The sequence below is a fragment of the Leuciscus leuciscus genome (genome assembly GCF_965113295.1).
Source record: "Leuciscus leuciscus genome assembly, chromosome: 3".
NCBI lineage: Eukaryota > Metazoa > Chordata > Actinopteri > Cypriniformes > Leuciscidae > Leuciscus > Leuciscus leuciscus.
The window spans coordinates 53,576,640-53,598,035 of record NC_138727.1 but is presented as its reverse complement, the minus strand read 5'-3'; the positions used below and the strand labels follow the sequence as shown (position 1 = coordinate 53,598,035).

General features: G+C 35.7%; 2 protein-coding genes across 9 annotated transcripts in view; both read right to left on the bottom strand.

The window, feature by feature from the left end:
• LOC309493628 (complement C3-like) overlaps positions 1 to 21,396 on the bottom strand; it is a 528,795-nt gene that overhangs the window by 315,001 nt on the left and 192,398 nt on the right. The gene's annotated exons all lie outside the window — the stretch shown is intronic.
• LOC309494715 (complement C3-like) overlaps positions 1 to 21,396 on the bottom strand; it is a gene marked incomplete at its 3' end in the record, with an annotated part of 130,628 nt that overhangs the window by 74,456 nt on the left and 34,776 nt on the right. Inside the window, exon 6 of the mRNA XM_082164126.1 lies at positions 10,957 to 11,039. Coding sequence (XP_082020252.1) covers positions 10,957 to 11,039 — 83 coding nt within the window. The remainder of the gene's footprint in view (positions 1 to 10,956; positions 11,040 to 21,396) is intronic.

The following is a 21,396-nucleotide window of genomic DNA, read 5'->3' as shown; positions in this document are numbered from 1 at the left end:
GTGTCTAACACTGCAACCCCTGACCTTATTTAATCCATGGTGTAGGTAGTGACGTAGGTGTGAAAAGGCATACCAGGGAAGACCCTATCATAAAAACTTCATTGGCATATGGTGAGGTGTGAGTATTCACATGTCAATCAGGACGCAAACCCCAGCCAGCTTGGCACTGTAAATCAGAGACCCTGTTTTTTGGACACACGGATTCCCTGTCAATCATGAGTGACATGGGGGTCATAAATCAATCAAATATTAACCCAAAAGTGACACATGGTATATGTTAATACTACTAGTCGAGAAAACACCTCCAGAGGGACAACGCAAAGAAAGCTCGCAAGACGGAGAAGAAGGCGAGAAAAGCGCTGGCGAAGATCTTCTAAGGCTCAACTCCCTAAGAATGGACCGATTCATTGTGTAGTTAATAAAAATTATCAGACAAGTTGAACGATTAAATAGGATAAGTATACACATTGCAAACAGTTTTATGGTTTAGAATGAAATAAACTGCTCAAATGAGGATGTGTTGAATTTGCAGGACAAGCTCAAATTACTTAAAGCCTAATTTGAACTTGGCCTGCAAACTTAAGGGTCATTGTTAGAGGTGTTATGTGTGTGGGTGTATGTGGACTCAAATATGTTTAGGTTGTTTAGACCACATCACATGTATTTTAAAGGGAATTGTGAACATCGTTCGCCTTAGACCTACAAAATGTGCGAAACTAGAGAAAGGTCAAAAGGGCTACAATAGTCAAACTTACCAAATAAAGCTTCTGTGTATGTGCTGCATAAAATAGGTGTGAAAAGAAAATAGATATTTTGAATATTTACTTCTGCAAGCGTATGTTAACCCTCTGAGGTCTGAGGGGTTTTTGGGGTCCTTGAGATGTTCTGACATGCCCTGACATTTGTGCTTTTTTCAGTTGCTTATAAACATATTAATGGCAAAGGTATAATTACACTCTATTTAGCACAAACAGGGCTACCATAATATGTGAGCAACATGCATGTACATGTTTGTATTTTTGAGAGAATAATGTTTATGCATGGTTATTGAAAAAACTAAAAACTAAAGTTTCTGAAATAAGGCCACAAAACACATACTAAATACGTGTCAATAAGACTTTTGACTAATTGATGTCTTTGCCTAGAATTTTTTCTTCAAAATGATGTGAAAATCATCCTGCCCTTATCATTCACATAACACAATACATTGATTTAAATCTTGTAAAACACTTTTTGTTTGTAAAGGCAATATGCGCAAGGGGCGTCAACCATTCAACAGCATCATGCATATGTAGTGGTTCACACCTCAGGAGACAATGGGGCCCGCATACCTAATGAGCCATTCATTCAGGTGTGTCACCTATAGCCACAAGAAAGAATGCAAGAGCAATATATATACAGTATATATATATATATATATATATATTCTACCAAATTGGTTCACAGTTGGAAGCATGTCAATTTTTTGTTTTTTTCACAAATTTTGCTTGCAAATTGTATAATATCCAAGGAAAACATGTCTATTAATTGTGCAGTTAATTCTCATACTGTATTTTCAGTTTTGGAATATGTATCCTCTCCCCAAATTTGTCAATAATAAAACACAATAAAAATTATTTAAAGAAAATGCTTATATTTACCTTTTAAAATTTGTTTACATCTACCTTGTAAATATATATATTTTTTATTAAAAAGGTTACAATTACAACAACAATTGAAGTGTAATCTTTCTTTGTAAAAACTAAAGTATACATTTTATCATACATATTTCAAACTTCGAATATAGCCTACATTGACAAAACATACTATATTTAACATATTAGCAAAAATTGGCAAACAAAAGCTTATTTGAGGTGGCAGATATTTTACAGTAAAAATGTGTAATCTATCCAAAACTAATCAACGAAATGTTGTTTTTCATTTGTCTGTAACATAGGTCTTTCGTTTTTATTATAAGGAATATAAATGTTAATTTGCAGTTTAATACGTTGCTTATACAAATAGGGCCTACATTTTATTTCAACATATTTCAATCGATTTTACTCAGTATAGCAAAATAGTTTGCTAAAAGCAGATCATTTATTCACACACAGAAACGCAATTCAAATTTAAACCGTCTTTTTGCGAGTTGTGGTAAACAGCGCATCTCTGCGTTCATTCATTCACACAGAAACGCGATTTACTTGAGAATGAAAAAAAAAACTTACTACATTATTCCATCCGTTGCTCCTCGAAATACCAGCACTTCTGAGGTAAGTTTTCCATTATTATTATTCCTCACAGCGCTGCGAGACAGTGTAGACAACTACACTTATCTGAATAAACTTGATGTGTTTTCTCGAGCTGATATGTGGGCGTTCACAGTTTGTATGGGATCGTCTCAGTCATTTGCGTTTGAATAGCGCGCGCTCTCCGTGGGCGGGGCCGATTATAACGTAATGAGATGAGATGAGCTCGACTGGAATCGCTGTCTTTTAATACAGATTTCACAAGATTAGAATATTTGTTTTTTATATAAATTACTTCATTTAAAAGAAGAAAATTCAAGCTTCATGCCTGTGTGTCTGTATGCCTGTTTGACTGAGTACACAGCAAAATCCCCAGTGTTAAATTAACACTCCTCAGTGTTTATATGTGTCCACACTACAGGGTGTTAAAAATTAACACTGAAGCAGTGTTGAAGTTAATGAGATAATTAAGTTAACACTGAAGCAGTGTTGAAGTTAATGAGATAATTAAGTGATTAATTAAGTGATGATTGGCCATTAGTGGTGACACCTGATGATAACAAGCAGACTCACTGAAGGAAAGAGAAACAAGAACAGAAAAAAGAGAAACACAAGAACTACTGACTTTGAACCATTATTGCACTTATTATTTTACCAGTTTGACTTTATTTCTGTCATACATCTACACACAGTCTTATTTAGATTTAACAGAAGTTTAGATGGTAATGTTTTATGGAATGTTTCGTTTCATGTCACCATTATAGTGACCAGTGGTTGCTTTAGTTGGGCTCTTGACCCTTTACTTTTTAACATTAGTATTTCTCTGGCTGCTCCAACTCTGTGTTTATAGAGCATATGTGTTGTGGCAAGAGAAACTATGATCTGGGCTGTGTTTCCTGAAAACATCGCAAGCCTAATTTGATCGTACAGACCAATTGTTGCATTTAGTATGTGATCAAGTTAAGTTTAAGATGCTTTTGGAAATGCAGCCCTGGTTATGTTTCAATGATGAAATTACTAGTGACCTGATTCAATGATGTCACCCAGCATTATAACCTGATTATCTAATTGTTTTATTAATTTTTCACTACAGTAGTTACTTCCAGCAATGTTTTAAAGATCTGAAGGATTAAAAATCACACACAGACATCAAGAATCTACATATGAATCTCAACAATGGTGACAATCAAACAAATGCTTAATGTTGCAGTGCATGATGGGAGCCACCAATCAGAACGCATCAATGGCTCACATCATGCATTGCAGCATGAATAAATTATGCAGCTGAATTGTCCTGTAATTTTCATTGTTTTTTCTGTTGGCTTTTATTTTGCTATTGTTTTGTTCTGACTTTAGTAGCTTGTTTTGTGATGTTCAGAGTTGATCTGTTCGTCACTAGTTTGTTTATTGTCACCATTGTTGAGATTCATATGCTGATTCTTGATGTCTGTGTGTTTAAACACAATAACTTCTTTGCTCAAAGTATTTTCAAAATTTTTGATATTGCTGTTGGATCTCAAACTATAGAATCTCAGAGCTACAATCACCAATACTAAAACAAGACATCAAGCATATAGTCAAAAATTTAGACTCTCACATCAGTGAATCAGGACATTACATGATAATGTTTTTATCATCAAAACATATTGTGAGCAGGTCATGTTTTCTCTTGCAGTAACAAATGTGCTTTATAAACACAGAGTTGGAGCAGCCAGAGAAAAACTAATATTATAAAATGAAAAGAGTCAAGAGCCCAACTAAAGCAAACACTGACCACCAAAATGGTAACTTGAAAAGAAAAATTCCATAAAATATTACCATCTAAACTTCTGTTGACTCTCAAGAACTTTTGTCGATGTATGACAGAAATAAAGTCAAACTGGTAATAATAAGTGCAACAATGTGTAATGACTCGAAGTCAGTAGTTCTTGTGTTTCTCTTTTTTCTGTTATTGTTTTTTCTCTTTCCGTCAATGATTCTGCTTATTAACATCAGGTGTCACCACTAATGGCCAATCATCACTTAATTAATCACTTAATTATCTCATTAACTTCAACACTGCTTCAGTGTTAACTTAATTATCTCATTAACTTCAACACTGCTTCAGTGTTAATTTTTAACACCCTGTAGTGTGGACACATATAAACACTGAGGAGTGTTAATTTAACACTGGGGATTTTGCTGTGTATTCGCTGAGTTATTGTTAATTTTCGGACGCGTTTCAGAATGGACTACACTGGCAGAGAGAAGGCAGAACTCGCTTCGTGTTTATTTTTCTTTATTTGGCAAAAAGCACAACACTTTGTTTTTATTGTGAGTATACACAAAAATAATACACATTTAACAGAATCGATTGATGTATGAAACTCCTATGGAAAATCAAAGTCAACAGAGTATTTATGAGTTTCTTTTACATTGACAAAAAAAAAGCGAGCTGGTATCGCCGGCGATACCGTAGACCTCAGGGGGTTAATAAAGGACTAGGATAAGTTCAAAGTTTGACCTTATAAGGAAATTCGGTCCGTGTGCTTTTTGATCATTTCATTTCCTGTTTGGAATAGAATAACAATAAATGAAAACCAGCTCAATCCGTGTATCATTCGTTCAGTCGTTTTTTATTTAATATTGAAAGTATAAAAATGAGAAAACAGTTCCTTTTTTTCGATTTTAAATTTTTTCCAAAAAAATGAAAAACAAGAACTCAGCTTGATTTTTCGTTTTTCGTTCTGAGGTAGAAAAAATTATAAATGGCTTGAATATTCGATTTCTACACATGGGCGGGAATGAAACGCCCCTTTCCTCTGATTTGTCAGCCGAAGATCTTCCTCAGTTCTGCACTGCAGAATAAGAGTACTCCGTTGTGCAGATTCTTAACGCGTTTATTGCAAATACATTTAATCTTTTTTTCCATCAAACAACCAGACTAACGAATGGTTCGACACAACCCGTACTGGGGAATAGAGTAGACAGGGCTTTCTTCTGTGTAGATATAAATTCACCTACGCTTAATTTGCATCAGCTGGGTATGCAGGGTGAATGACGGCTGTTAGCCTACCATGGTCGCCTTACCCAGTAATTATTTTATTTTATTAATAATAAATGAAGATATAAATCAATATAATTAGTTGTAAATTAAATATTTTTAACACTAATACAAAAAGAAAAGAATAATGCATTGACTAATAGGCCTATTTTAACGTAAACGCATGAACGTCATTCAGACTGACTATCTAACAACCGGAGAACAGAGAACAACAGAGATATTAAAATACACACTCTTCTGAGTTTTATGATGTAGGCCTTGCCTTGTGTTTTATTAAAATGTATTAATTTATATCTCAAAGATGTGCGCTTGTGCGCAGCGCACGGTCATGTTGAGAGGGAAACAAACGCATTTTATTATTAGCCTATTCAGAAATAGTGCAAAAGACCGGTAAATAAAATACAACATTAACATTATAAACACTATTAATAACATATAGGCTATGTCTATGCGTATTTTACTTCCCCTTACTGTAGCCTATGTCAAATCCTTAAATGAATGGTATTCAGAAAACAACAAGAATGAAAAATAAGTAGCCCGTATAATAAAAATATAGCCTAACCTAATAACTTATAATAGCCTATTATGTCCTTTATTGAAACTGAAACTGTACGGACATTGGTTTCGCGCATCTCTCATTCGGTCCAAGGTTTCCATATTTGCAATGTAACATTTGGATGCTAACTACTGTAATGTAAAGAAGGCTTTGTACTTCAGTCGAGTCCCAATATACACGTATATGCTAAATCATCATCTTCACAGCAAGGGAAATGAGTTTGGAATAACAGCAAGTAGGACTGTGCAGCACAGCCTTTATATTGTACAAAAGACCAATTAAATTAAGCAGAATAATTTTTTATATATTTGGTTGACTGTGTTTTATTTTAATAATGAATAGGCTGCGATGTCAAGTTATCAATGCCAGAAGTGAACTGATAATAGCCTAGATGTTCTGTGAGCGAGCAATGCGCCAGCGCCATCACTTGGATTTGTTGCTCAGCAGGGGAATAACTTAATATTCTGTCGTTTAATACTCTGTCATTCGAAGCAGTAAAATTTATATTTTTATTTGTGTACATTCAAAATGACTACAAATGACCTTTAAAAAATAAAGAAAACAACATGATGCGCTGCGTCTCTGCATCTTTCTGGCGCACACCAAAAATTAACCAAAATAGAGTGAATGGCCTTCTGAGACGCCTACTTTTGAAAGTCAACATTTAGATTATTTTAAGTAAAATGCATTATATAGCCACTTAAGAATAAAACACAGCGTGGTTCATGATAATAAAAAAAAAAAAAAAAAAAAAACCTTGACTTTACAGTTCGGAAAATAGCAAACCCCTGGCACTTGAGAACTCTGGTCTACAAAGAAGAAAGACCTGTCTAGTCTATTCCCCAATACGGGTTGTGTCGAGCCATTCGTTAGTCTGGTTGATGGAAAAAATATGAAAAAGTTGCAATAAACGCGTAAAGAATCCGCACAACGGAGGACTCTTATTCTGCAGTGCAGAACCGAGGAAGAACTGATGACGGGACAGTTTGATCTTCGGCTGACAAATCAAAGGAAAGGGGCGTTTCATTCCCGCCCATGTGTAGAAATCGAATATCAAGCTGTTTATTAATTTTGCTACCTCAGAACGAAAAACGAAAACTAAAGCTAAATTCTTGTTTTTCGTTTTTTGGGAAAAAATGAAAAATCGAAAAAGGAACTGTTTTCTCATTTTTCTACTTTCAATATTAAATCAAAAAACGACTGAACGAATGATACACGGATTCAGCTCTTTTATTCATTTTTAGTTTAGTTTAAAAAATGAAAAATTAGATTTTGGCTCGATTTTTCATTTTTCGTTTGTGGTTTACAAATCAGTTTATGAGTTCAATATTTCATTTGCACACGTGGGCGGCGCTGAAACGCCCCTTTCATCTGATTGGTCAAAAACGCTCCGCCTTCAGTAGGCTACAAGCTTTTCTTTCTGTCAGGCAGAATAAGAGTCAGTATGAGTGCGGCACTGACAAATGCACTTTAATAAAATACTGTCTGAAACCACCACTCACTGTTAACTACGCATAATATTTGAAGCAGAAATATGTTGCTGGTCACGTAATTCGTGCTGCTGCGAATTGCAAACGAACCCATTAATGTGAGCCACAGTATATGACAGATTATTTTAGCATGATGTATTCCCTATTGATAAATACAGTGCAAATAGTTCTGTCTCTTTGGTAAAAGGGAAGTGGAAATAAAAATCAATAATAGGCTGAACTCTACCATGATAACTACATTAGAGTTAGGGGTAGACACAGTTTGCACAGTATAAAAATCATTATGTCTAAAGTTCCCATAAAACATGAAAACCCAACAACCCAACGGGAGTGTTGGCTCTGGGAACGTGAAAAATTATGCTAGAGGAACGTGTTTTTAAAAGGTATAATGTTCCTCAAACATTCTTTCAACTTAATTTTGATTTAAAATTCAACATTATACGAACGTTGATTTCTAACATTCCAAGAACATAAAAATGTCCAGTTTCCTTAATGTTACTAGAATGTTCATTTAAAGGTTAGTGTGATGTTCCTGAAACATTCTTTCAATCATCTTTCGAAGGAGTAATAAGAACACAAACTATAACTTTCTTTAAACACAGCCTTAGATGAACTGATAAAAGAGATTTACTCTCTGAAGATCTGATTAAACAACTCCACAAACGGCATTACCAGCTTCATTTATTACTAACCAGACTGACTTTATTTCTGTCAGACGTGTAGAAAAGTCTAACTAAAGCAAAGACTGATCTCCATGATGGTGACCTCAAACGAAACATTTCCAACAAGACATCAACATCTAAACCTCTGTTAATTATCAATAAGAACTTCTTTCTATATTTCACAAAGTAAGCACGCACATACAGACAGACAGACAGACAGACAGACAGACAGACAGATAGATAGATAGATAGATAGATAGATAGATAGATAGATAGATAGATAGATAGATAGATAGATAGATAGATAGATAGATAGATAGATAGATAGATAGATAGATAGATAGATAGATAGAAGTTTAAATGTGTTAGGCCTAAACAAGCAAAAACCCCAGTGTTAAATCAACACTGCTCAGAGCACATATGGTCCCACTCTACAGAGTGTTAAAATTAACACTGAAGCAGTGTTGAAGTTAATGAGATAATTAAGTGATTAATTAAGTGATGATTGGCCATTAGTGGTGACACCTGATGTTGATAAGCAGAATCATTGACGGAAAGAAAAAAAACAATAACAGTAAAAAGAGAAACACAAGAACTACAACTGACTTTGAGTCATTACACATTGTTGCACTTATTATTACCAGTTTGACTTTATTTCTGTCATACATCGACAAAAGTTCTTGAGATTCAACAGAAGTTTAGACGGTAATGTTTTATGGAAGTTTTCTTTTCAAGTTACCATTATGGTGATCAGTGTTTTCTTTAGTTGAGCTCTTGACTCTTTTCATTTTGTTAATATTAGTTTTTTTCTGACTGTTCCATCATTGTGTTTATAAAGCACATTTGTTACTGCAAGAGAAAACATGATCTGCTCACAATATGTTTTGATGATAATTACATTATCATCATGTAGTGTCCCGATTCACTGATGTCATTCAGAGTCTAAATCTTTGGCTATATTCTTGATGTCTCGTTTTAGTATTGGTGATTGTAGCTCTGAGATTCTACATTTTGAGATCCAACAGCAATATGAAAAATTTTGAAAATACTTTGTGCAAAGAAATTACATTCACATTTTTACATTTATTCATTTAGCTGACGCTTTTATACAAAGCGACTTACAATTGCTATATATGTCAGAGGTCGCACGCCTCTGGAGCAACTAGGGGTTAAGTGTCTTGCTCAGGGACACATTGGTGTCTCACAGTGGATTCGAACCCGGGTCTCTCACACCAAAGGCATGTGTCTTATCTATTGCGCCACCACCACCCCAAATTATTGTGTTAAAAGACACAGACATCAAGAATCAGCATATGAATCTCAACAATGGTGACAATAAACAAACTAGTGACGAACAGATCAACTCTAAACATCACAAAACAAGATACTAAAGTCAGAACAAAACAATAGCAAAATAAAAGCAAACAGAAAAAACAATGAAAATTACAGGACAATTCAGCTGCATAATTTATTCATGCTGCAATGCATGATGTGAGCCATTGATGCGTTCTGATTGGTGGCTCCCATCATGCACTGCAACATTAAGCGTTTGTTTGATTGTCACCATTGTTCAGATTCATATGTAGATTCTTGATGTCTGTGTGTGATTTAAAAAATTTCAGATCATTAAAATATTGCTGGAAATAACTACTGTAGTGAAAAATTAATAAAAAATGTGGATAATCAGTTTATAATGATGGGTGCCATCAGTGAATCATGTCACTAGTAATTTCATCATCGAAACATAACCAGGGCTGCATTTCCAAAAGCATCTTAAGCCTTACTTGATTGCAGATCAACTGCAACAAATGGTCTGTACGATCAAATTAGGCTTGCGATGCTTTCAGGAAACACAGCTAAAGTCATAGTTTCTTTTGCCACAACACATATGCTTTATAAACACAGAGTTGGAGCAGCCAGAGAAATACTAATGTTAAAATGGAAAGGGTCAAGAGCCCAACTAAAGCAAACACTGACCACCATAATGGTGACATGAAACGAAACATTCCATAAAACATTACCATCTAAACTTCTGTTAAATCTAAATAAGACCGTGTGTAGATGTATGACAGAAATAAAGTCAATCTGGTAAAATAATAAGTGCAATAATGGTTCAAAGTCAGTAGTTCTTGTGTTTCTCTTTCCTTCAGTGATTCTGCTTGTTAACAGCAGGTGTTCATCTCTAATGCTCCATCATCACTCAATTATTCACTTAATTATCTCATTAACTTTAACACTGCTTCAGTGTTGCTTCAACACTCTGTAGAGTGGGACCATATGTGCTCTGAGCAGTGTTGATTTAACACTGGAGTTTTTGCTGTGTACTAGTACCTATTACATATTAATTAGCTACTAGTACTTACTCATTAGATACCTATTAAATAGATACTAGAATCTAATGTATAACTACTACATGAAACTAGATGAAAAGAGACTAGTAGGTTTTAAGGATTAAATGTTAAAACGTCTTGCCATATCTGGTCCAAACTTTCTCAAGCCAACTTAAAGTTTGTCTTGACAAACTTTTTAATCCGCATCTCGGGTGAAGACTTTTACGTGTTTATGTTATTTTTGCCTTTGGAATTTTTTGTCTTTGTATTATTCTGAATCTTTTTAAATAAAACAAAATCATTTTGTGGTGATTCGTGAAACTTTTTAAACAAGTCTAAGAGTAATTTTCCCCTATCAATATTTCATGATTTTTGTAATATTGATATTGGCAAATGCCCAGTGCATTCACATTCAAGATTGAACTGATTGGCACCGCCGTGGATCCTAATCGACATCCTTAATTGAAAAGGCAATATTTAAATGCAGCAGATTATGGGTGTGTTTGAGAATGATTCATAGATTACAGAGGAATAAAAATACAACACTACACATGAGCTTATACCACTGTATAGCACACGCAGTTTAAAATAAAATAAAATTCAGTTGTTATTTATACACAACATACAGTTGTTGACACAGGTCTTACCATATTCTTTGACCTCAAAGTCTGCAGTAAAGGTCTTCTGAGGAGTGTGTGTGTACCGAGTGACAACCTTCCAGATCCCAAGACTGAAACATACAGAACACAAACAGGAACATGTCCAGGGAATTGTGATCCATGCTGGCAAAATGAGCAAATGATCAAAAATGAGTTCTTGTACACTGTTACGGCCTGTGCCTTCAGTGAGTTTCTTCTCCTTATGTACGACGTCCCGACTCTGTTTTTTTGTTTTTTTTCTTTGTCTGAGTTTGATTGCTAGGTCCGCCGTTGTGCACCTGCGTCTCATTGTACACGTTGGTGATCGACAGTATTAAGGACGCCGAAGCGGAGCATGGCAGGAGAGAGGAGATTCACCAGCAAACAGCTAGCTTTCTTTCTGTTTTGATTTATTTCTTAATTGTAATTTTTGTTGATATTCATTGCCTTTATATTTTGAAGTGTCTTGTTGTTTGTTTGCGTTTATCATAGTTTGGTAATTATTTTAGAAATATCTTTGTTTCTATTTCGTTATGATACGTGTTTTCCTACACAGTAAATTCCACAGTGTTAAATCAACACTGCTCAGAGCAAATATGGTCCCACTCTACAGAGTGTTAAAGTAACACTAAAGCGGTGTTAAAGTTAATGAGATAATTAAGTGATTAATTTAGTGATGATTGAACATTATTGAAGACACCTGCAGTTAACAAGCAGAATCACTGAAGGAGAAAAGCACAAATTGTAAGCCACCGTTATGGTGATGGGTGTTTGCTTTAGTTGGGCTCTTGACCCTTATATGTTTACTTTAGAGTTACTTTGGCTGTTGTATCTGAGTTATAACTGCCAGAAGAACAAAGAAAAAAAAAGTGATCTGATGGTGTTGGTTATATTATGAAATTCATCATTTGAACTTGATCACTGAACTCATTATGATCCTTATTTTTGACTTCGATTTATGTTGTTGGTTACAAAATAACTGTGAATCTGCATAAATATCCAGAATTTTTTATATAATATGAAGGATTTTTTAAAAGTTGTTTAAAACAAAAAAATCTTTCCTTTAGGCACACACAGACGTCAAGATTCAGTCTATGCATCTCAACAATGGTGACGAGCAGAATATTCAATTAGGGAAAGTAAATTAAATAGACAATTCAGATCATAATTTATTCATACCGCAATGCATGATGGGAGCCATTAATGAGTTGTGATTGGTGGCAGCCACTGCAACATGCTTTATTATTGTCACCATTGTTGAGATTCACAGGCTGATTATTGATGTCTGTGTTTCTAAATTAATTAATTTGAAAGTGTTTTGATCAGAACAATGTTTATGAAATATTTTGGATTATAAGTAAAGTATTGATAATCATATGCTGTTAAAATCACAAAGCTGCTGGTAACAAGATAAACCAAACTATATCAATAAGTTTCATTTTTCAGATCACAGCATGATTATGTCAAAACATAACCAACACTATCAGATCACACTTTTACTTTGTTCATTTGACTGTTATACATCAATAACAGCAGACAAACAACAGTAAAATTTAAAGTAAACATATAAGGGTCAAGAGCCCAACTAAAGCAAACACCCATCACCATAATGGTAACTTACAATTTATGATTTTCTCCTTCAGTGATTCTGCTTGTTAACATCAGGTGTCTTCAATAATGCTCAATCATCACTAAATTAATCACTTAATTATCTCATTAACTTTAACACCGCTTTAGTGTTACTTTAACACTCCGTAGAGTGGGACCATATTTGCTCTGAGCAGTGTTGATTTAACACTGTGGAATTTACTGTGTAGTTTTGTTTATTTAAACAAATGTTCTAGCATTTCATTTAGGTCTCACATGTCCTTCTTTATGTTATGCAATATTCTCTGCCAATTTTAAGGAGGGGTTTGTAACATAAATTGGGGGCTCATCCGGGATTACTTTAATTATTTTTTTATTTATTTTGTGAGCAGATGATGATGATGATAATGGTGGTGCTGAGCGATCTCCGGGTAGGCAGAGTAAACCAGGGGGACCGTGTCTAGTGCCGGTTCTCACTACGGTTTACTGATTTATTGTTTTCTTTATTATTTTAGTTTGTTATTTTTGGGGGTATTCCAGGGGAGAGGCTTGCCTCTCAATTGGTACCCTCTGAAGATTAGAGAAGTCTTAGTTAGGTCTCGGTTAGGTAGGTGTAGGTCCAGAGTCGTTTATAGCCTACTATTTTATTATGTTAATTTTCTGCTCATCAATTCATTATGGCGACTTTTGATGTAAATGAGTTTATAAATCAACCTAGTGTTGCGGTATTAGAAACGTGTAGAAAGGACGATTTGATCCTTATTGCTCAACATTTTGAAATACCTGTTTCTAGAACATTGCTTAAGAAAGACTTGAAAGCTTGTTTGGTGGCTGGTTTAATTAGTAAAAGGGTGTTGCCTTCGGTGGAGGATGTTCCTAAATCAGCAGAATCGGTTGCAGCTGTTATGGATGAAGAGGAACAATCCCCACTGCGTTCTCTTACCTCACGGCGTTCTCTTGTTGGTGATCCAGTTACTCCGGGTGCCGGAGGTGGTGCGAAGGACCACCTCTTTCTTTGCCTAAATTTGAGCCTCTTTCCCTCTCTATCGAAGCGTCACCCACATATCGTGGAGATTTGCGTTTAAAATAACGGTTCGAGATGCAAGACAAAGCTCATGCACGGAAGGATGAATTGCAGCATCAGCTCGAATTGCACCGTATTGATGCGGAGATGGAAGTTAAAATGCGGCAGTTAGAGTTACAGGCTGTTCAAGACGATCCAAAAAGATCTAAAAAAAATCATCTGCGTTCGAAGGTAGGCCTAGTTCTGAGGCTGAAGCAGCTGTGTTAATGATCAAATGATCCTGTTGTATCTACAGCTGACTCTATATCTGTGTTAACAGATTCTGTAAATGCTCATTCGACTTCTCCATTTAATGTGGCAAAGAACATTGTAGTAGTTCCACCATTTCGTGAGAAAGAAGTTGAAGCTTATTTTCAGGCATTTGAGCGAATAGCTTCAGCTTTGAAGTGGCCAACTGAGGTCTGGTCATTAATGTTACAATGTAAGTTAACAGGGAAAGCGCAAGAAGTTTGTGCTTCTCTCCCTTTAGAAGAAAGTGTTCAATATGAAACTGTGAAAAATGTGATTCCCCGTGCCTATGAGTTAGTGCCTCAACATTATAGACAACGGTTTCGTACCACGAAAAAATCTGCTTCCCAGACATATGTCGAGTTTGCCCGCGAGAAGGGTATGCTTTTTGACCGATGGATAAAAGCGTGTAAAATCACAGACTATCAATCTTTGTGTGAACTTTTGCTCATTGAGGAGTTCAAAAATTGTGTTCCGGAGCGTACTGCTTTGTACCTAAATGAACAGAAGGTTAGTACTGTGCAACAAGCAGCTGTCCTGGCAGACGAGTATGCATTAATTCATAAACCTGTGTTTGTAACAGTGTTGTAGTCGAGTCACCAATTGTCGAGTCCGAGTCAAGTCTCGAGTCCCCGTGTTCGAGTCCGAGTCCAAGTCCGAGTCACCAAAGAAGAGACCGAGTCGAGTCCGAGTCGAGTCACCATTACCTGAGTTCGAGTCCGAGTCGAGTCTCGAGTCCCCAGTGTTCGAGTCCGAGTCGAGTCATCAAGGTTGAGTCTGTGTTATATTTCAAGACTGCCAACATTTCTCTACTATAATTATAATTATATATAATTATAAAAGAGGGTCTACATTAAACAAAAATGACACCACTGTGTTGACAATTATAAATAATAAATACAATATAAATAAATATAAATAAAAAATTTGATTTCAATAATGTAGGCTATTAGTAGGCTAAATGTTGAAATTAACATTAACAATGCTGTAGAAGTGCAGTTTATTAATAGTAGCCTAAATGTTAACTAATGTAGTTAACTACACAGTAAATTCCCTAGTGTTAAATTAACACTGCTCAGAGCACATATGGTCCCACTCTACATGGTGTTAAAGTAACACTGAAGCAGTGTTAAAGTTAATGAGACAATTAAGTGATTAATTGAGTGATGATTGAGCATTATTGAAGACACCTGATGTTAACAAGCAGAATCACTGAAGGAGAAAATCTCAAATTGTAAGCCACCGTTATGGTGATGGGTGTTTGCTTTAGTTGGGCTCTTGACCCTTAAATTATTAACTTTAATTTTTGTTTGATTGCTGTATCTGACTTACAACTGCCAGATGAACAAAGAAAAAAAAGTGATCTGATGGTAATGGTTATGTTATGACAATCGTAATTTTAACTTTATGTTTTTGATTTATGTTGTTGGTTACAGCACAACTGTGATTCTGCATAAATATCCAGAATTTTTGATATAATATAAAGGATTTCTTAAAAGTAAAAAAAAAAAAAAAACTTTTCTTATAGGCACACACAGACATAAAGATTCAGTCTATGCATCTCAACAATGGTGACAATTGGGAAAAGTAAATTACATAGACAATTCAGATCATAATTTGTTCATACCGCAATGCATGATGGGAGCCATTAATGAGTTGTGATTGGTGGCAGCCACTGCAACATGTTTTATTATTGTCACCATTGTTGGGATTCACAGGCTGATTATTGATGTCTGTGTTTCTAAATTAATACATTTGAAAGTGTTATGATCAGAACAATGTTTATTAAATATATTGGATTATAAGAAAAATGCTGATAATCATATACTGTAGAATCAAAAAGCTGCTGCGAAGAAGTTACACTAAACTATCTCAATAAGTTTCATTTTCAGATCATAGCATGATCATGTCAAAACATAACCAACACTATCAGATCACACTTTTTCTTTGTTCATTTGACTGTTATAAATCAATAACAGCAGACAAACAAAGTCTAAAGTTAATAATATACAGTATGGGTCAAGAGCCCAACTAAAGCAAACACCCATCACCATAACGGTGGCTTACAATTTGAGATTTTCTCCTTCAGTGATTCTGCTTGTTATCATCAGGTGTCTTCAATAATGCTCAATCATCACTCAATTAATCACTTAATTGTCTCATTAACTTTAACACTGCTTCAGTGTTACTTTAACACCATGTAGAGTGGGACCATATGTGCTCTGAGCAGTGTTAATTTAACACTGGGGAATTTACTGTGTAGAGTTTAATAAATGGAACATATTGTAAAGTGTTACCGATTTGTTATACACCGATTCAGACGTCTCGTGAGTTCGTTGTTGGACAGATGGTCAGTTGTTTTAACCATTCATTAAAGTGAATCGTTCAAAGGAGTCATTAGTTCGCGAATCGGACGTGTCATTAATGGACGTGTAGCCTATACGGCACGCCTTGTGTGATTATCTCGGCAGTTTAGGACAGGACAAGATTTGTGTCAACACAGAAAACATTTCATCACTAGATAGGTCTTTTCGTTTATTGAAATTGTGGCTAATGTCAGCTGAATGTGCGGAACGCTTTTCAGAGATGATAAGGCAAACGTTTTTTGTTTTTTTTCAGCACAATTCACACCTCGCGGTAATTCAGGAGAAAAAAATCTCTGAATGATCTACGTGAAACTTCGGTCTTCCGACCTTTTATTATCGTGTCAATTGATTTTGATTAATATGCGTGAGGAGGGAGCACCGCTCGTGTTGTTTGAAGACGGTGAGAGCGCGGGTGCGGCTGGGGCTTTCTCTCTGCTCGTTCATATATGCAGGAAAAAAAGAGATCCCGTCCGGTCTTGGAGCCCAAAACAGGAAAAGTGTAACATCTTATATCAAATTTTAAATCCTATTTAGTCAGAAACTTCATCCAACGTCATTCATTTGATGAATGCTCAAGTCCGATTTTATATCCTCGAGTCCGAGTCCAAGAACGAGTCATCAGTCCGCGAGTCCAAGTCAAGTCACGAGTCCTGAGAATAGAGTCTCGAGTCGGACTCGAGTCCAGAGAATAGGGACTCGAGTCGGACTCGAGTCCGAGTCCAGGACTCGAGTACTCCATCACTGGTTTTTAAAGCGTTTGAGTGACTTAATGGGATACACCTCACAAAGGGAGAATGAAGTTAATTCTTCTGACTTTAAAATCAGGCCTAATCCATCTAGCTCGAAAACTCGTAAGGAGTGTGGCTATTGTCACAAGGTGGGACATATTATCGCTGAGTATCGAATTTTAAAACGAAAGCAAGAGCGTCAGGATTTTTCATCTCAACCTCGCGGTTCAGTTTTGGTCAAAGTTGTGTCTCAGCAGTCCACAACTTATGTAGTTCCTAACGAGTGTTTTCAACCTTTTGTGTTTGAGGGTTATGTATCATTGACTGGTCGTGCTGAGGATCAGAAGGCTGTGAAGATCTTGCGTGATACGAGGGGATCCCAGTCCTTTATACTGTCCGACACTTTTTTTGTGGAGTCCGCATGTGATACTAGTACTATTGTACAGGGTATAGAAATGGGTTTTATAACTGTACCTCTATCACGTCTGGGTGTTGTCGATTTTGTCGGATGTTTTAATATAGCGGCTCGTTCTTCCCTACCTGTGAGAGGTATTGATTTCATCATGGGAAATGATCTCGCTGGAGGCAAAGTAATGCCAGTTGTGCATGTGACTAATACTCCATGTATGAGCAACAACCCGATGCGCTTGCACAACATTTCCCAAATGTTTTTGCTTCTAGTGCAGTTACGACACGCGCTCAGGTGAAAAGTCTTGCTAAGGAGAATGAAGTGAATTTAGGTGAGTCTATTTTTGCAGAGATGTTTGAGAGAAATACATTTTCTGAAAATTCGGATGTTAACCCGATCCAAAAGTCTGTTTGTCCAGATCCTGACGTATTTTTGCCTATTTCGTGTGATGTTCTTATCGAGGCTCAGAAAAGTGATCTTACGTTAGAGAAGTGTCGTCTCAGTGCTGACAGTGAAAAATCACTGTCACATAACCATCAGTTCTATTGGAACAACACTGCGTTAATGCGTAGCTGGAATGCTCGATTATCGAGTGATGAAAATTCAGATGATTGGAATGTGGTCCATCAGATTGTGGTACCCTCGAAATTTCGACAGCATATTTTGAGTCTGGCACATGATTATCCTTGGTCTGGGCACCTTGGTATAAATAAAAAGTACAATCGGGTGCTCCAACACTTCTTTTGGCCTCGATATTGTAAAACTTGCCATACACTCTCAGAAATAGGGGTACAGTAGGAGTCCATTTCTGTCCCCCAAGGTACATATATGTACCTTTTTGAGGGTCAAAAAGGTACATATATGTCCCCAAGCATTAAAAGGTTCATATATATACCGTTTCTTTTAAAGGTTAAGGTACAATATCAAAAGACAGCCTTTTTTTTTTTTTTTTTTGGTTTTAATGATACCTAAGGTAGATTTTAACTTATCACTATATTTGAGTATAATAAATAAAAGTAAATTTACTGATATTAAATCATTATAACACAGCAAAAACTCCAGTGTTAATTGAACTCTCCTGGGAGTTTATTTGGCTCCAGACTCAAGAGTGTTAAAGTGTTAAAATATGAATGTTAAATTCAATCAAGATTGTTAAAGTTAATGAGCTAATTAAGTGATTCATTTGAGTGATGATTGACCATTATTGAAGACACCTGGGCCCAGTTTTTCAAAAGTAATCCAGTGGGATTTAGGATAACGGATTGGATCAAATCTTGGAAATGGGTTTTTCAAAAGCAAAAGAGGGATTCTGAACTAAGATCAGATCATGTAATCCGATCTTAAATTTGATCTGGATCAAACCTGCCCTTTGGGTTTTTCAGAACTTTGAACTCGGTTTGGGATCTATTTGATCCAAAAAAACAGCATTATCCTGATCCCATCAGAAGGGTGGATTCAGTTGTGATTTTTCGAACCAAATAAAACCAGAGAGGTTTTTTTTTTTAAGTGAATGATCACAAAATCAATGTTTACTGATGATATATACATTTCTTGATATTTGAAGCATATATGAATCATGTCACATCTAATGAGATATGGTAAAACAACAAAATCTACAATTTAACATTATAACAAAATAAGGAAAGTAAAATGTTTCTGTTTATTACAGTGTTTCTGTTTCTTAAAATTAAAATAAACAATGGTTATTTGTGGCCACCGGTATTTTGCCAACTGTTGTTCTTTGCTAAGCCAGTAGGCTACACTGTTGGTTCCATTTAAGGCTCTAGTAAACAGGATTTGGTGATCCTGAAAAGTTCCTATCCGGATCAGATTGATCCAATCCGATGTTGCTTTGAAAAACTGGCTCAAAAGAAAGCTGGATTACGTGATCACGGATCGCAAAAAAAAAGGATTACTAAATCCGGATAAATTTTATCCGGATTAAACCTTTTGAAAAACTGGGCCCTGATGTTAACAAGCAGAATCACTGAAGGAGAAAATATATATTTTTAAGACACCGTTATGGAGATCAGTGTTTGCTTTAGTTGGGCTCTTGACCCTTAAATCATTAACTTTAGATTTTGTTTGGCTGTTGTATCTGAGTTATAACTGCCAGATGAACAAAGAGAAAAGTTGATCAGGTGGTGTTGGTTATGTTTTGACATAATCATAATTTGACCTGAATCACTGAACTCATTTAAAGTCTAATCTCTGATTTTAATGTATATTGTTAATTACAGCATCACTGTGATTCTACAGCATAAGATCCAGGCTATTCAAAATAATCTTAAGTATTTCTTAAAAGTTGTTCTGATAAAAACAAATATTGATTTTAGGCACACACAGACATCAAGAATCAGTGTATGAATCTCAACAATGGTGACAAACAGAATATTCAATAAGGGAAAGGAAATTAGTAAAACAAATTCAGATCATAATTTATTCATACCGCAATGCATGATGGGAGCCATGAATGAATTTTGATTGGTGGCACCCAGAATGCACTGCAACATGCTTTATTATTGTCACCATTGTTGAGATTCACAGGCTGATTCTTGATGTCTGTGTGTCTACATAAAGCAATTTTCAAAGTCTTTTGATCAGAACAACTTTTAAGAATTATTTTGGATTATATTGAAAATGATGAAAATCATTTGCTGTAGAATCATAGAGATGCTGTAATCAACAATATACATTTAAGTCTGAGATTAAACTTTAAATTAGTTCAGTGATTCAGGCAAATTATGATTGTGTCGAAACATAACCAATACCATCTGATCAACTTTTATCTTTGTTCATCTGAGAGTTATAACTCAGATACAACAGCCAAACAAAACCTAAAGTTAATGATTTAAGGGTCAAGAGCCCAACTAAAGCAAACACTGATCTCCATAATGGTGTCTTAAAAAATCATATTTGGTGATTCTGCTTGCTAACATCAGGTGTCTTCAATAATGGTCAATCATCACTCAATGAATCACTTAATTAGCTCATTAACTTTAACACTCTTGAGTGTTCATTTAACACTCATATTTTAACACTTTAAAGGGGTGGTAAAACGCCTTTTTTCGAAGGCTTGATTGTGTTTGTGGGGTGCACTGTAACATGTGTTCATGCTTCGTTTTTAAAAATTTGCATTATTTTTCACATATTTAACCATTATTCTACACTGCTCTGTCCCTCCTTGTAAAAACGGTCGGATGATTTCCGCGTTCTATGAAGCCCCCCCCTTCAAAATACGCAATGGGCTCAGATTGGTTAGCTGGCCCAGTGTGTTGTGATTCGCTAACCGCCAAGTGCACGTTGTTCGGAAACGTCACGCCCCCTTATCTTTACCGGTAGTTTGTGCTTCAGTAAACAACGGCGTCAATATTGCCAGTTTGAGCCCGAATCAGACCCAGAGAATGTTAGTGGAGAGGATCGAGCAGAAACTGTTCAAGAACGGCTGTTAAAGGACGTTTCAGAAAGGTATGTTTTTTAAGACTGCAGATCGCTATATGACACTGTTACTTTTGTATATTTAGAACGATTGTATCTAAATATCTGTCGCCTGAACTATTAATCCAATACGAACACTAAACATTGGCTTTACAACAGTAGCCAAATCAAACACAAAACCATGTTTAGCATGCCTGTAGATAAACAAGCATGTAGATAAACAATACATAAAGCTATAATCAAAGGATAATTTACACTGATCACATAAACGACAACAACCACGAACATTCCAAGTTCGCTGCGCTGGTGATATGTTTGTCGGATAAGTATGAATTAACGTAAGCATTTAACAAACTGGTTTGTTGAGCCAAACAGCGTTGTCCTTCGTTTACATCCTTGCTACAACGTACAATTAACAATACGAACTATTACAGGAAAACACAACGACGAAAAATAAATCATACTTACAGGTTGTGGCCCGTAAACAGTTTCTGTTTTTAAAGTTGGAACTGCTCCATCTTTCAGGACTAGCCGTTGTGCGAATCCTTCATCGGAGGAGGGGTTTATGTAAATATTGGGCTTAGTGATGTCAGCAAGCCCGCAGGAATG